Source organism: Spermophilus citellus (assembly GCF_964194105.1).
Source record: "Spermophilus citellus genome assembly, chromosome: 13".
Lineage (NCBI taxonomy): Eukaryota > Metazoa > Chordata > Mammalia > Rodentia > Sciuridae > Spermophilus > Spermophilus citellus.
This window is the reverse complement of record NC_138193.1, coordinates 23,632,274-23,649,612: the sequence shown is the minus strand read 5'-3', so window position 1 is coordinate 23,649,612 and position 17,339 is coordinate 23,632,274. Positions and strand designations below refer to the sequence as shown.

At 55.0% G+C, this 17,339-nt stretch overlaps 1 protein-coding gene across 1 annotated transcript in view; it reads left to right on the top strand.

Moving 5' to 3' along the window:
• Positions 1 to 1,136: 1,136 nt before the first annotated feature.
• The window catches only part of LOC308632483 (broad substrate specificity ATP-binding cassette transporter ABCG2-like), a gene marked incomplete at both ends in the record, with an annotated part of 42,028 nt that continues 25,825 nt past the window's right edge, over positions 1,137 to 17,339 (top strand). The window contains one exon of the mRNA XM_081264577.1: positions 1,137 to 1,280. Coding sequence (XP_081120703.1) covers positions 1,137 to 1,280 — 144 coding nt within the window. The remainder of the gene's footprint in view (positions 1,281 to 17,339) is intronic.

Here is a 17,339-nt window from a genome sequence, read left to right as displayed (position 1 = left end):
GGAGCTAAACACACTGCTGCACCCAAGGTCAAGGGCATTCCCTTCTCTAGTAGCGGCACCCCTCCAACCTGGGTGCAGGAAGGAGCTCCACATGCTGGTGCAGCCAGGGTCCAGGGTCGACGGGACTACCCCCACCAGGGGAGAGACCCCTTCAACCTGTGTGCCAGGGAAAGCTCCACATGCCGCTGCACCCAGGCTCAAGGGGACTCCCTCTTCCAGGGGCGAGACCCTTCCATGCTGGGAGCCAGGAGAGCTCTGCATGCTGCACCCAGGGACGAGGGCACTCCCCCATCAAGGGGCAAGACCCCTCCACCCTGGGTGAGCTCAGCAAACTGCAGCAGTCAGGGTCAAGGGGACTCCTCCCTCCAGGGGCGGAAACCCTCCAGCCTAGGTGCATGGGGGAGCTCCCCACACCGCTGCACCCAGGCTGGAGGGGACTCCCCCCTCCAGGCGGGAGACACCTCCACCTAGGATACTGGATGGAGCTCCACACACTGCTGCACCTAGGCTTGAGGAGACTCCCCCCTCCAGGGGCGAGACTCCTCCACTCTGGGTGCCTGGGGTCGCATGGCACCTGCTCAACCAGGATCCAGTGGACTCCCCCTTCTTGGGGCGGTACCCCTCCACCCTAGGTGCCCTGGGAAGTTCTGCATGTTGCCACAGCCAGACTCCAGGGGACTTCCTTCTAGAGGTGTGGGACCCCACCACCCTGGGTGCCAGGGGGAGTTCCGCAGGCCGCAGCACCCAGGCGCAAGGAGACTCCCGCCTAAAGGGGGGAGATACCTCCACCCTGGGTGCAGGGGAGGAGCCCCTTACCCTGCCCAAGCCATGTTCAAGGGTACTACCCGCTCCAGAGGCGACACTCCTCCACCTTGGGTGCCCTGGGGAGATCCGCATGCAGCCCCAGCCAAGCTTGATGGGACTCCGCCCTCCAGAAGCGAGACCCCTCCAACCTGGGTGCCAGGATGAGATCCACAGGGTGCTGCACCCAGGCTCGAGGAGATTCCCCCCTCAAGGGGCTAGAACCCTCCACCCTGGGTGCCAGGGGAGCTCCTCACGCTGCTGTAGCCAGGGTTGAGGAGACTTTCCCCTCCTGGGGCAGGACCCCTCTAACCTGGGTTGCGGGGGAGCTCAGCATGCCTGCAGCCATGGTGGATAGGACTCCTGCATCCAGGGTGGAGACCTCTCCAACCTCGGTGGTGCTGGAAGGAGCTCTGCAAGCTGCTGCAGCCAGGGTCCAGGGCATTCCCTTGTCTAGGAGCGAGATGCCTCCAACCTGGGTACCTGAGGAGCCTCATAAGCCACTGCAGCAAGGGTCCAGTGGTCTTCCCCCTCCATGGGCGAGAACCCTCCACCCTGGGTGTCGAGGGAGCTCAGCACACAGCTGCAGCCAGGGCTGAGGTAACTCACCCCTCCAGGGGTGAGACCCCTCCATCCTGGGTGCCTGGGGTTGCTCCACATGACACTGCAGCCAGGGTCGAGGGGAATCCCCCCATCAAGGGCGAAATCCCTCCACTAGGTGCCTGGAGGAGCTCCCCACGCCGCTGCACCACCCAGACTCGAGGGAACACCCCCCTCAGGCGTGAGACCCCTCTACTCTGGGTGCCTGAGGTCACTCCGCATGCCACTGAAGCCAGGGTCAAGGGGAATAGCAGCTCCAGCGGCAGGACCTCTCCACCCTAGATACCTGGGGGAGCTCCTCATGCTGTCGCACCCAGGTTCCAAGGAATTCCCCCTTCCAGGCGTGAGACCCCTCCATCTAGGGTGCTGGGGGGGGTGGGGGAGCTCCGCATGCCACTGCACCTAGGCTTGACTGGACTCCACCCTCCAAGGGTGAGGCCCCTCCACCCTGGCTGCCTGGGGTTGCTTCTCAGCTGCTCAACCACTTTCCAGTGGACTCCCCTGTCTAGGGGGGCGGGGTACCCCTCCACCCTAGGTGCCCTGGGGAGCTTTGCATCCAAACTCGAGGGGACTCTCTTCTAGAGGTGCGGGACCCTACCACCCTGGGTGCTGGGGGGAGCTCTGCAGGCCTTGGCTTCCAGGATCAAAAAGACTCACTACTCCAGGGTCAAGACCCCTCCACTTTGGGTGTTAGGGGGAGCTTCCCACATTGCTGCAGCCAGGTTCGAGGGGACTCCCCACTCCAGGGGTGAGACCCCTCTTCCCTGGGTGCCAGGGGTAGCTCTGCATACCTCTGAAACCCGACTCCAGGGGACTCCCATCTCCAGGGGCGGGACCCCTCCACCCTGGGTGCCCAGAGGAGCTTCTTACTCTGCCCCAGCCAGGGTCGAGGGCAGTCCCCCCTCCAGAGGCAAGACCCCCGCCATACTGGGTACCAGGGGGATCTCCGCACGCAGCTGCAGCCAGGGTCCAGGGGACTCCCTCCTCCAGGTGCCGGACCCCTCCACCCTGGGTGCCAGAGGGGAGATCCACAGGCCGCTGCTCCCAGGCTCAAGGAGACTCCCCTCTCAAGGGCCGAGTCCCCTCCATCCTGGGAGTCAGGGTGATCTCTGCATGACACTGCAGCCAGGCTTTAGGAAACTCCTGCCTCCAGAGGCGAGAGCCCTGGATCCTGAGTGCCAGGGGGAGCTCCTTATGCCGCCCCAGCAAGGGTGGAAGGCACTTTCTCCTCCAGGTGTGAGACCCCTCCACCCTGGGTTTTAGGGATAGCACCGTCCAGGGCAGGACCCCTTCACCCTAGGTGTGGAGGGGAGCTCTGCACAATGCTGAGGGGGGTGTTCCGCAGGCCGTGGCACCCAGGCTCTATGAGAATCCCCCCTCAAGGTGCGAAATCCCTCCACCCTGGGTGCGGCGGGGGGGGGGGGAGAGCTCCACACGCAGACGCAGCCGGGGTCAAGGGGTCTCAATCCTTCAATGGCAGGATCCCTCCAACCTGGGTGCCAGGGGGAAGTCAGCACGCTGCTGCAGTCAGGGTGGAGGGTACTCCCCCTCCAGGGGCGAGACCCTTCCACCCTAGGTGCCCAAGGGAGCTCTGCAAGCTGCTACAGCCAGACTGGAGGAGAATCCTTTCTCCAGGGGTGGGACCCCTCCACCCTGGCTGCAGGGGGGAGCTACTCAAGATGCTGCACCCAGGCTCAAGTGGACTCCACCCTCCAGGGACTTGACCCCTCCACACTAGGTTACTGGGGAAGCTCTGCAGGATGCAATACCCATGCTCCAGGAGACTTCCCCACTCCAGGATGAGGCCCTTATACCTTGGGTGCTAGGGCAAGCTCCGCATGCTGCTGCAGGTAGGCTTGAAGAGACTCCCCCCTCCAGGGACAAGACCCCTCCACCCTAGGTGCGGCGGGGGTGGGGGGGAGCTCTTCAGGAAGTCTCAGCCAGACTTGAGGGGACTCCCATCTCCAGGGGCGGGACCCCTTCACCCTGGGTTCTGTGAGTAATTCTGCACAACCCTGAAGCCAGGGTCGAGGGGACTCCCGCCTCCAGGGGTAATACCCCTCCACCCTGGGTGCCAGGAGGAGTTCCTTATTCTGCCCTAGCCAGGGGCAAGACTCCTACACCCTGCAAGCCAGAGGGAGCTCCTCACACTGCTGCGGCCAGGGTCATGGGGATTCCCCCTCCAATGACAGGGCCCCTCCACCCTAGGTGCAGGGGGAAGCTCTGCAGGCTGCTGCAGCCAGACTCCAGGGAACTCCCTTCTCCAGGGGCAGGACCCCTCCACCCTGGGAGACAGTAGGAGCTCAGCATGCTGCAGCCGCCAGGGTCAAGGGCACTACCCCCTCCATGGAGGAGACCCCTCCATCCTGGGAGCCAGGAGGAGCTCAACCCCGCTGCTGCAGCCAGGGTTGAGGGCACTCCCCTCCTCCAGAGGAGAGAGAGCTCCAACCTGGTTTCCTGTGGGAGCTCCACAAGCCACTGCAGCCAGGGTTGAGGGCACTTCCCCCTCCGGGCAGGACACCCTTCCAACCTATGTGCCAGGGGAGCTCCACAAGCTGCTGCAACCAGGGTATACAGGACTCCACCCTCAAGGGGCAAGACTCCTCCACCCTTGGTGTCTGAGGGAGCTCAGCAAGCAGCCACAGGCAGGGTTATGGAGACTTTCACCTCCAGGCTGGAGACCCCTCCACCATGGGTGCTGGGAAAGCTCTACAAGCCACTGCAGCCAGGATCCAGAGCAGTCCCCTTTCCAGAGGGGAGACCTGATTAACCTGGAAGCCAGGGGTGGGGGGAGATCTCCATGCTGCTGCAGCCAGGCTGGAGGGGACTCCCCCCTCCAGGGGCAAGACTCCTCCCCATTTTGTGCCTGAGGGAGCTTTGCACACAAAGGCAGCCAGGGTCGAGTGCACTCCCTTCTCCATGGGCAAGACCCCTCCAATCTAGGTGACAGAAGCAGCTCTGCAAGCTCCCAAGCCAGGGTTCAGGGCACATTCCCCTCCAGAAGCGAGACCCCTTCAACCTGGGTGCCAGAGGGAGCTCCAAACGCTGCAGCAGCCAGGCTTGAGGGCACTCCCCACTCCAAGTAGGAGATCCCTCCAACCTGGATGGGAGGGGGGTGCTCCGCAGGACAATGCACCCAGGCTTCAGAGGACCACCCCTCCAGAGGTGAGACTTCTCCACCCTGGGTCCCAGGAAAGCCCCTCACGCTGCTGCAGCCAGAGTCCTGCTGACTCCTTTATCCAGGGGCGAGAACCCTCCACCCTGGGTGCAAGGGGGTGCTTCATATGCCGCCCCAGCCAGGACCCAGGTCACTACCCCCCTAGGGACTAGACACTTCACCCTGGGAGCCTGGTGGAGCTCTGCATGCTGCTGCAGCCAGGGTCAAGGGCACTCCCCACTTTAGGGGCCAAACACCTCCACCCTGAGAGCCAGGGGGAGCTCAACACACTGATGCAGCCAGGGTCAAGGGCACGCCCTGCTCCAGGGGGGAGACCTTTCCACCCTAGGTACCTGGGATAGCTTAGCACGACACTGCAGCCAGGGTAGAGGGAACTTACCTCTCCGAGGGCGAGACCCCTCTGCTGTGGTAGCCAGGGGAGCTCTGCATGCTGCAGCCAGGTTCAAGGGCACTCCACCCCCGCCAGGGGCAGAACCCCTACACCCTAGGGGCAGGGGGGAACTCAGCATGCTGCTGCAGCCAGTCTCCAGAAGACTCCCTTTTCCACAGGCGGGACCCATCCACCCTGGGTTCCAGAAGGAGCTGCACACTCTGCTGCAGTCAGGGTTGAGTGCACTTTTCCCTCTAGGGAAGGGACCCCTCTAACCTGGGTGCCTGGGGGAGCTCCTAAGCCGCTGCACCCAGTGTCTAGGGCACTCCCCACTCCCGGGGCGAGACCCCTTCATGAGTGCCAGGCGGAGCTCTGAACTCTGCTGCAGACAGAGTCTAGGGTACTCTTCCATCCAAGGGCAGGACCCCTCCACCCTAGGTGCAGGAGGGAGCGCTATATGCTGCTTTATCTAGACTCCACAAGACTCCCTTCTCTAAGGGCAAGATCCCTTCACCCTGGGTGCCAGGGGGAGCTCTGTACTCTGCTGCACCCAGGTTCGAGGGGACTCCCCCGCTCCATGGGCTAAACCTCTCCATCCTGGGTGCTGGGGGGAGCTCTGCATGCTGCTGCAGCCAGACTCCAGGGTATGCCCTTCTTCAGGGGAGAGACTCCTCCACCTGGGTTCCAGGGGGAGCTCAGCAGGCTGCTGAAGCCAAGGTCGAGGGCACTCCCTTCTCCAGGGCGAGACCCCTCCAACCTGGGTCCCAGGGGGAGATACACAAGCCACAGAAGCCAGGTTCCAGGGTACTCCTCTCTCCAGGGGCGTCCCCTCCAGCCTACGTGCAGCAAGGAGCTCCACAGGCTACAGCATCCAGGGTCAAGGGACTCCCCACTCCAGGTGAGATACCCCTCCAAACTGGGTGTCTGGGAGAGCTTCTCATGCCGCTGCCCCCAGGCTCAAGGGGACTCCCTCTTCCAGGGGCTAGACCTCTCCACCCTGTGTGCCTGAGGGAGCACTCCGCCAAGGTGGAGTGCACTCTCCCCTCCAGGGGGTGAGACCCCTCCACCCTGAATACCAGGTGAGGAACTGCAGGCTGCTACACCCAGGGTCGAGGGCACTCCCCATATCCAGGGGCGAGACCCCTCGACCCTGGGTGCCAGGGGTAGCTCAGCACTCTGCTGCAGCCAGGGCCAAAGGGACTTCCCCCTCAAGGGGCGGTATCCCTTCATCCTAGGTGCCAGGGGGAGCTCTGCATGCTGCTATAGCCAGAATCCAGGAGATTCCCTTCTACAGGGGCGGGACCTCTCCACCCTGGGTGCCAGGGGGAGCTCCTCAGGAAGTGGCACACAGGCTCAAGGAGATACCTCCCTCAAGGGGCGAGATCCCTTCACCCTGGGTGTCAGGGGAAGCTCCAAACTCCTGTGCAGCCAGAGTTGAGTGGACTCCTGCCTCCAGGGGCCAGACCCCTCCAACCTGGGTGCCAGGGGGAGATCCACATGCCCCTGCAGCCAAGGGCGAGGGGACTTCACCCTCCAAGCGTGGTACCCCTTCAACCTAAGTGTCCAGGGAATCTGTGTATGCTGCCCTAGCCAGACTGGAGGAGACTCCCTTCTCCAGGGGCGTAACCCTTCCACCCTGGGTGAGTGGGGGAGCTTCTAGGACACTGCACCCAGCCTCCAGGAGACTTCCCTACTCCAGGGGCGAGGCCCCTATACCCTGGATGCCAGGGCGAGCTCCGCATGCTGCTGCAGACAGGCTCAAGGGGACTTTTTCCTCCAGGGGCAGACCCCTCCACCCTGGGTGCCAGGCAGAGCTCTACAGGCTGCTGCAGTCCTGGTCTAGGGAACTTCTCCAACAAGGGGCAGGACTCCTCCACCCTAGGTGCAGGGAGGAGCTCTGTATGCTGCTGCAGCAGCCAGACTCCAGGGGACTCCCTTCTCAAGGGGCTGGACCCTGCCACCCTGCCAGAAGGAGCTCTGCAACAAGCTGCTGCAGCCAGGATCTAGGGCATTCCCCCATCCAGGGGGGAGACCCCTTAAGCCTAGGTACCAGGGGGAGCTTTACATGCCACTGCAGGCATGGTTGAATGCACTTTCCCCTCCAGGGGGGAGACACCCCCACCCTGGGTGTAGGGGGTGCTCCGCACTCAGCCAGGATCGATCAAGAGGACTCCCCCCTCCAGGGGCAAGACCCCTCCACCACCCTGGGTGGTGGGGGAGCCCTGCACACCACAGCAGCCAGGCTGGAGGGCACTTCCTACTCCAGGAGCCAGAACCCTTCACCCTGGTGCCAGGGAAATCTCCGCAAGCCGCTGCACCCAGGTTCGACTGGACTCCCACCTCCATGGGCAAAACCTCTTGATCCTGGGTGCTGGGGAAAACTCTACATGCTGCTGCAGCCAGACTCCAGGGGACGCCCTTCTCCAGGGGTGGGGCTCCTCTACCTGGGTGCCAGGGAGAGCTCAGGAAGCTGCTGAAGCCAGGGTCAGGTCGAGGGCACCCCCTTCTCCAGGGGCGAGACCCCCTCAACCTGGATCCCAGGAGGAGTTCTACAAGCCACAGAAGCCAGGGTCCAGGGTATTCCTCTCTCCAGGGGCGGGTCCCCTCTACCCTAGGTGCAGGAAGGAGCTCCACATGCTGCAGCAGCCAGGGTCAAGGGGACTCCCCCGTCCAGGTGAGATAACCCTCCAACCTGGGGGCCAGGGAGAGCTCCACATGCCACTGCATCCAGGCATGAGGGGATTCCCTCTTTTAGGGGCAAGACCCCTCCACCCTGAGTGCCTGAGGGAGCTTCTTATGCCGCCCCAGCCAGGGTGGAGTGCACTCCACTCTCCAGGGGCTAGACCCCTCCATCCTGAATGCCAGGTGAGGTCTGCAGGCTGATGCACCCAGTGTCCAGGTCACTCCCCCCTCCAGGGGCAAGGCCCCTCCACCATGGGTGCCAGGGGGAGCTCAGCATGCTGCCTCAGCCAGGGTGGAAGGGACTTCCCCTCCAGGGGCAGACCCCTTCACCCTAGGTGCCCTGGGGAACTCTGCATCCTGCAGCAGCCAGACTCCAGGAGACTACCTTCTACAGGGGTGGGACCCCTCCACCCTGGGTGGCAGGGGGAGTTCCTCAGGCTGTGGCACACAGGCTCGAGGAGACTCCTTCCTCAAGGGGCGAGATCCCTTCACCCTGTGTGTCGGGGGATGCTCCAAATGCCACTGCAGCCAGGGTTGAGGAGACTCCTGCCTCTAGGAGTGAGTGCCAGAGGGAGCTCTGCACACTGCTGCAGCCAGGTAGAGGGGACATCCTCCTCCAGGTGTGGGACCCCTCCAACATAAGTGCCTAGGGAATCTCTCCATGCTGCCCTAACCAGACTGGAGGAGACTCTGTCCTTCAGGGACAGGAACCCTCCACCCTTGGTGCCAGGGGAGAGTTCTGCATGATTCTGCACCCTGGCTCAGTGGACTCCCCCTTCCATGGATGACAGCCCTCACCCTGGGTGACTGAGGGAGCTCCACAGGCCACTGCACCCAGCCTCCAGGAGACTTTCCCACTCCAGGCGCGAGTCCCCTATACCCTGGGTGCCAGGGCGAGCTCCTCATGCTGCTGCAGCCAGACTCCATGGGACGCCTTTCTCCAGGGGCAGGACTCCTCCACCCTGAGTATCAGGGGGAGCTCAGCACACTGCTGAACCAGGGTCGAGGGCACTCCCTTCTTCAGGGGCGAGACCCCTCCAACCTGGGTCCCAGGGGGTGTTCCACAGGCCACAGAATCCAGGGTCGAGGGTACTCCTCCCTCCAGGGTCGGGTCCTCTCCACCCTGGGTGCATCAGGGTCGATGGCACTTCCTCCTCCAGTGGCGAGACCCCATTCACCCTGAATGCCAGGTGAGGTCTCCATGCTGCTGCACCCAGGGTCGAGGGCAATCCACCCTCCATGGGTGAAACCTGTACATGCCCAGAAAATCTGTGCATGCTGGGGTAGCCAGACTGGAGGAGACTCCCTTCTCCAGGGGCTAGACCCCTCCATCCTGGGTGCCGGAGGAGGGGGGGAGTTATGCATGATTCTGCACCCAGGCTCAGTGGACTCCCCCCTCCAGGGATGAGACCCCTCCATCCTGGGTGATTGGGGGAGCTCCGCAGGCCACTGCACCCAGCCTCCAGGAGACTTCCCCACTCCAGGAGGGAGGCCCCTAAACCCTGGGTGCCAGGGCAAGCTCTGCTTGCTGCTTCAGACAGGCTCCAGGGGCGAGGGGTTGCCAGAGCCAGGTCCGCATGCTGCTTCAGCATGTTTCAAGGGGACTCCCCTCTCCAGGTGGGAGGCCTCTCCACCCTGGGTTTCAGGGGTAGCTCCCTCCAGGGTGGGACCCCTCTACCCTAGGGGCGGGGGTGAGGGAGCTCCACTTGCTGCCGCAGCCAAGGTCTAGGGGACTCCCCCTTCAATGGCAGGACCCCCTCCAACCTGGGTGCCAGGGGAAGCTCAGCATGCTGCTGCAGCCAGACTCCAGGGGACTGTCTTTTCCAGAGGTAGGATCCCTCCATGCTGGGTGCCAGGGGTAGCATACCAAGCTGCCACAGCCAGGCTCAAGGGCACTCCCTTCTCAGTGGTGAGACTCTCCCTATCTGGGTGACCAGGGGAGCTCTACACGCAGCTAAAGCCAGGGCCAAGTATACTCCACCCTCTAGGAGAGTGATACCTCAACCTGGGTTCCAGAGGGAGCTCCCCACGCCACTGCAGCCACGCTCAGTGCGCTACTCCCTCCAAAATGGAGACCCCTCCAACCTGGGTGCCAGGGTGTGCTCCATAGGCCACCTCCACCTCACCCAGGCTCGAGGGGACTCCCCCCTCCAGGGGGAGACCCCTCCACCCAGGGTCCCCGTGGGAGCTCCGCAAACCACTGCAGCCAATGTCGAGGTGATTCCTTCCTCCCGGGGCGAGACCCCTCCACCCTGGGTGCCAGGGGGAGCTCCTCATGCTGCTGCAGCCAGGGTTGAGTGGACTCCCCATACAGGGGTGGGACTCCTTTACCCTGTGTACCTGGGGAGCTCTGCATGCCACACCGCAGGCAGGGTTGAGGGGTCTCCTCCCTCCAGGGGTCAGACCCCTCCACCCTGGGTACCTGGGGAGCTCTGCACACCACTGCAGCCAGGGTCAAGGGGACTCCCTCCTCCAGGGCGACCCCTCCACCCTGGGTGCTCACCCTGCTGCAGCCAAGGTCGAGAGGACTCCCCCCTCCAGGGTGGGAAGCCTCCATCCTGGTTGCCAGGAAGAGGTCCATATGCCGCCCCAGGCAGGGTCAAGGATACTCCCTCTCCAGGGGAGAGATCCCTCCAACCTGTGTGTCTGAGGGAGCTCTACACACCTCCTCACAAGGATGGAGGGGACTCCTCCCTACAGTCGCAAGCCCCCCACCCCCGGCACCTTGGGTACCAGTGGGAACTCCGCACACCCTAACACCGCTGCAACCACCAACCTGGGTGCCAGGGGGAGTTCAACACACCTCTTCAGCCAGGGTTGATCTGAGCTCCCTTCTCCAGGGGCAATACCCCTCTAACCTGGGTGCCTGAGGCAACTCTGCAAGCCGCCTCAGCCAGGGTTCAGGGCACTCCCCCTCCCAGTGGGGAGACTCCTCCAACCTGGGTGCCAGGGGAGCTCCACACATGGCTTCACACAGACTCCAGGAAACTCCTTCCTCCAGGGAGGAGACCCATCAACACTGGGTGCCAGGGGGAACTCCACACGCCGCTGCAGCCAGTGTGGAGGGCAATTCCCACGCCGGGGGGAGACCGCTCCAACCTGGGTACCTGAGGGAGCTCCACAAGCCACCGCAGCCAGGGTGAAGGGCACTCTCCCATCCAGGGGTGACCCCTGCAACCTGGGTGCAGGTGGGAGCTCTGCACACCACCACAGCCAAAGTCGAGGGTACTCCCCCCTGCAGGGGGGAGACTCCCCCAACCTGGGTGCCCATGGGATCTCCGTAAGCCTCCACAGCCAGGGTGTAGGAGACTCCCTGCTCCAGGTTTGGGACCCCTCAAGTTTGGGTGCCAGGAGGAGCTCCTTATGCCACCCCAGCCAGGATTGAGGGCATTCTCCCCTCAAGGGGAGAGACCCCTCCACCCTGGGTGCCAGGGAGAGCTACATACACCTCCGTAGCCCGGTGGAGGATGCTCCCTTCTCCAGGAGGGAGACCCCTAAAACCTGGGTGCAAGGGGCAGCTCTGCACACACCCACCCCATGCAACCAGGGTCAAGAGGGCTCCTTTCTCCAGGAGTGGGCCTCTCCACCCTGGGTGCTGTTGGGGGAGCTCCAGAAGAAGATGCATTTAGGCTCCATGGGACTCCCGCCTCCAGGGGTGAAACCTCTGCACCTTGGGTGACTGGGAGAGCTCCAATGCTGCTGCAGCCAGGGTCCAGAGGACTCCCCCCTCCAGGGGCGGGACTAGAGTGCAGGGATTTTTCATTGGTTGGGTGTACATTTTCAAAGCATGAGTGCTGTTTTTGTATGCAAGCACTTCTGCCTGGACTAGTAGACTGTCAGTTTGGAGCCCAGGAGCATGTTTGCTCCTTGTATTGGTGCTATCTTGTAAGAAATCCTTGCCTTGTGATAGGAGGAGTCCTGGCAGTTGTTAAGAGAAAACAACATGGGGAAAGTACAAATCATGTACAGTAACAAGTTAAAGAAAGGCCCTGGGAGTTTGCCTTTACCTTTGCAGAGATTCCCCAACAGTTTCATTCTTTATCTAGTTTATCCTCAGACATATTAGGAGAAGGCATCCAGGCTTTAATGATGTATCTGGGTTTGAGGTCCATAAGATTGCTTGAGAGGGTGAGCAACACCCTCTCAAGGAACACACACCACACTTTTAATGGCAGACAGGCTGTAAGTTAAGGTCCTGGGTGTGCCTTTCCTCTAGCTGGGGTGGAGGGCTGGGGTTGGGTCTGACTGTCTCATTTCCCCTCTCATAGTTCCTACTCTCTTAGTCTTAAGGGGGTGTGTTTTTCATGGGGATTCCCAACTGTCTCTGGGACACACTGGAAGGGAGCAGACCTGGAAGGGAGCCAATGATATTTGGGGAAATCCCTTCAGGAATTGCACAACACAGATGCTTGACATCATTGCTGACAGGAAACTACTTCTTTGGGTCTGTTTGGAAGGTCCAGCTTACTCCTTTGAAAGTTTATTTAAAGACTGTTGATGCTCTGTTTCTGAGCACATCCATCCTGAGACCTAAGCTCTTGGTTGCTTGAACCATTATTAAGTCAAGTGAGCAAATTTGTGTGGCAGGAAAGGAAGATCGATATTATGTGCTCTTTTTTTGTGAGAAAATAGCACACAGCTAGAATGAGATGACTGAGTTTGTATTGCTAGAGTCCTAGAGCAGAGCTTCAACTCTGGGAGTCCCAACAAATGAGGTGTGATCACTTGCCCCCAAAATCAAATGGAAAAATTAATTATTAAAAGCAGGAAAGGAACTTTAATCAGTGCAGCTACATGAGAAAGACAAAGGGGACCAGTGTCTCCAGCATTGTCTTCGGGATATTGACAAGAACTTCTAGGATCTACAGACAAGTGGATCAGAAAAAAGCATAGTCCATCTGTCTTGATCCAAATGTGGCCTGGATGATCATTAGGTCAGGACTAATCGGGTGGAGTCTTGTTGGAGACAGTAAAGTTGCTGTTGCCTGGGTGGCAGTTCTTATTCTCCACAAGATGTTTATCCATCAGACATGTTGGTCCTAGAATCCAAGTTGACTCAGAACAAAGGAGAAAGATGAAAAAAGGAGGCAGAGAATACATTTTTTTAAAAAAAATCCTATGTTTTGTTACCCATTGGGTATTTGTAGGTTCCAGTGAAGTCTGGGTCCTTGTTACATTTGTAACACCTGCCAGTTTCACTTGAAAGTCAGCATGAAATACAAACTGACAATTAAAGGTTTGTGGGATGCCTTTTCAGAAAATGATGTGGTGGTGCAACTGACTCTGGGTCTTGTCGTGTGTTAGGTGTGTCTTGGTTCAGGTAAAACCTTACCTGTGTCCAAACATAGGGTTGATATTGGATGGACAAAAACTTACTGAGCATGGGCGTTACTATGGATGGAAGAGAAATTCATTAACATTATTTGAAAAGTATTGACAAATGTATTCTGTCTTTTACTTATTCCCAAGACACAAAGTTTCTCCATAAGTTTGGATGATTTGCTGAAGAGTTAGTGAGCTCCTGTTTGTAATTTTTCTGTGAATAGTTGTGAATATTGAGTTTTAATAACTAACTTTAAAAATTAACCAGCTTATTACAATGCACATTGAAATCAGTACTAAAAAACACAAATGATACAGAAAAATATAAGACAAATATTCAGGTTCTGAATTTCTAAAAGTATAAATAAGCATCCCCGATTTTCTAATCTGACAAAAGACTTCCCCCTGATAAATTCTGACATAATGATCCCCCAGACCACAGCTTTCCCAAGACTCCTGCTCTCCCTTTGTCTACTTGTGATCTGAAGGCTCATAGTTAATACACCCAAAGACAATGCTGAAGTGTGGTCTCCTTTGTTTCTTGGTATAGCTGTACTGATTGAGGTATAACTTTAATCAGTGCAGTCCAGTTGGGGTCCAAGTTCTTCATGTCCTGAACAAAGAACTGAGCAACACACACAGGAGTAGCAGGCAAAGCACAGATTTGTTGAGGTGAGGGTGGAAATGGCACTCTGTAAGGTAGAGTGGAGTGGACACAGCAAAAGAGGGAAGCTCAAGACCCGAGTGAGTAAAAATTAGTGTCTTGCATACTGAGCTGTGGGGCATTGTTTTCCTTACCCCATTTGCTTCTATTGGTTATTTTATAACCACCGATTAGAATAGTGTTCAATATTACTTTAGAAAACCTAATTAGAACACTGTCCACCTTACTCCCATTGGTTGTTTTAGAAGACCAATCCTGTGACATAAGTTTTCATGGCCATAAGACCTCCGTGGTGGGAGATGGCATGATAATTGGACTTATAAATAGGGACAAGATGCCTCATCTCCCTGTATTGTCCCCCAGTGGCATTTTTCTTATACTCTGCCTCCATAATCTTGGTGTCCCTAAATTCCTTCCTAATACCTGCTTTTTGCTATTACTTTTTTCTGTTTGGTTTTTGAGGCAAGTGCCCAGACTTGATTGATTGGGACACAAAGTCAGTCAGTTGTCAGATTTAGGATTCTGACAAGAAAAATTGCAACTACAATAAACCGTCTTAAGAAGCTCACTTAGATCATTCAGTGTTTTATGCATTATAGGATAGCACCGAGGATGTTCCCATTATGGTTACTCAGTTTCCTCTATGTTCCCATGTGACACACACAAGATGTCTTCAAAAGTTAGTGCCAGAAGTGTCTAGAAAGTTAATAAGGCTTTGAATCTCCCTCTGGGTCCATTGGAAGTTAGTGACTTACAAAGAAAGAGAAAGGACTACCCAGGCCTGGTGGTGCATACTGGTAATCTTAGCTATTCAAGATAGAAGCAGCCTGATTTCACGTTCAAGGACAGCCTGAGCAATTTAGTAAGACTCTGTCTCAAAATAAAAACAAATGGCGGGAGAGCCTAGCATTTGTGAGTCCTTGGTTTCAATTCCCAGTAGAAAAAAAAAATGAGGAAATATAGGAAGACAGTCTGAGAGATACCCAAACTTATCATATCTTCAGCTAGAGGTCAATTCCTTCTGCTTCCCTTTTCCAACAGCACTACCTCAATCATGCCCACCTTGCTTGTACTTTAGGGTGGGGAGAAGGGATGGCAGAATACTGAGAAGGAAGAAGAAAACATTATACTTTACCTTACCCTTTCCATGAGTTTGATATGACTTAAGATCTTTAGATCTTATATTGGCCAAATAATATTGTTATATTGCTTTCATGTATGGATACATAACAAAACCCCACCATTATGTATTACTATAATGTACCAATAAAAATGTGGAAAATTTTTCAAAAAAAATTCTTTAAGTCTTTCGCATAATAGAAGGAAGTGGCCATTAATGAGCAACTGAATGCTACTGTGTGCATTTGTCATTTATAATCATTCCCATGTTCACTCTTAGCTTCCAGGTAAGAATTTTAGTCATCACATATGTATAGGAGGAATTTGAGAATTCCTAGGGTCACTCAAAGCTGGGACAAGTTAGGAGATAAAGGCAGAGCTCAGTGGTAGAGCACATGCTCAGTATATACGTTGCCCTGGTTCTGTCCCTACCTTGTCTGTGTGCATGTGTGTGTGTGTACCCCCTTCCCCCCCACACACACATACAGCTTGGGTAAAGCTTTTCCTGGTAGGTGTTATGGTGCAGTATTAATAGATAAGGAAGGTGAGAGTTCATTGGTAACAAAATACTGCTGAACTTTGTTAATGTGCACCATGTCTGTCTGTCCATCTCTATGTCTTTATTCTTCCATGTCTCACTTTGTTCCTATCACCCTCTTTTATTTTCTTCCTTCCTTCTCTTCTTCCCTTGCCCTAACCTGGTAGTGAGTTTATATCTCCCCTAGTTGTTCATAGAGCAGCTCATGTTGAAGGCCAACAAGGAGGAGGAAACTATAAGCTTCCTGCTCTGTGTCCTTTCTCAGTGTGCCAGAGACATCTCCACAAGCCTGATTTCTAGAGGAATCTTATTGTTCATGTCATTTGAATATCAGTTAATTACAAACATGCCATATTAACCAGGAAGGGAGATTTTTGCTATGTCATTCTTCACAAAACAATGTTTCATAGAATAAGCTTTGACTGGGCTGTATAGATTTTGATAAGGAAAACTTCAGGAACAATGATGGTAGATTAAGTCCAATACTACACTTCTAATACAAATATTGAAAAATGTTACTTGTTTTATATTTAATTTTATTTTATTAAGGAGGTGGTACCAGAGATTGAACTCAGGAAAGCTAATCACTGAGCCACATACCCAGCCCATTTTATTTACTTAAAAAAATTATGTATGACAGCAGAATGCATTACAATTCTTATTACACATATAGAGCACAATTTTTCTCATCTCTGGTTGTATACACAGTATATTCACACCAATTCATGTCTGCATACCTGTACTTTGGATAATAATGATTATCACATTCCACCATCATTAATAACTCCATGCCCCCTCCCTTCCCCTCCAGCCCCTCTACCCTATCTAGAGTTCCTCTATTCCTCCAATGCTTTTTCTCCCTATCGCACTATAAATCAGCCTCCTATACCAAAGAAAATATTCAGCATTTGTTTTTTTGGAATTGGCTAACTTCACTTAGCATTACTTCTCTAACTCTATCCATTTACCTGCAAATGCCATGATTTTATTCTCTTTTATTGCTGAGGAATATTCCATTGTGTATATAAGCCACATATTTTTATCCATTCATCTGTTGAAGGGCATCTAAGTTGGTTCCATATTTAGCTATTGTGAATTGTGCTGCTATAAACATTGATGTAACTGTGTCCCTATATCATGCTGTTTTTAAAGACTTTGGGGATATAGACCAAGGAGAAGGATAGCTGGGTCAACCATTTTATCTCCTTTTTAAAAAACAGAGCCTCATTAAGTTACTCAAAGCCTCACTATGTGGCCGAGTTTATTTAATTTTGAAATAATTTTTGACTTAATGAAAAGTTTAAAAAAGTGGAAAATCTTCATAACATCTTGCATAATTAGAGTACAATCATCAAAACTAATAAATATCCATTGCAGACTACTATAGTATTATTAATTAGATTCATATCACTAATTAAATTATTTGTAATACATTAGTTACATACTTTATTCCAAGATTTATTGTCCCTCTACTACCCTTTTTCTCTTCAGGATCCAATCCAGTTTTTCACATTATAGTTCACTGCTATAGATCTAGTTTTCTCCTCCCTATAATAATTTTTAGCCTTTTTTTCCCCTAAGATCTTGATACTGTTGAAGATACCAATTAGTTTATGGGTAGAAGCACCACATTTTATTTGTTTGATGTTTTCTCATGATAACCTTGAGGTCCTGCCTTCTGAGAAAAATACCACAGCAGTGAATGGCCTTCCCAGGCATCATATCAGGGGTGTGTGATGTTGGTGCCTCTCATTGCTAATGATGTCAGCCTTGGTGGAGGTGATGTTGGCCAGGAGTCATCATCTTCCCCTTGTAATGAAGACATATCTTGGGAGAAAAACTTGTGTTATGTAAATATCCTGTTTGTTCTTAAACTTCCACTGATGAATTTTGGCATCTACTTTTGGAACATGTTGTAAATGATATTATGCCAATCTCAGGATGGGTTTTTAAAAAATGGTTCATTTCTTCTACACTTTTATATTTTCCTGTAAGGAAGAATTTCCCCTTTCCTTCTTTTATTCAAATTTATATTAGTATTGACTCATGGGTATTTATTTTGTTT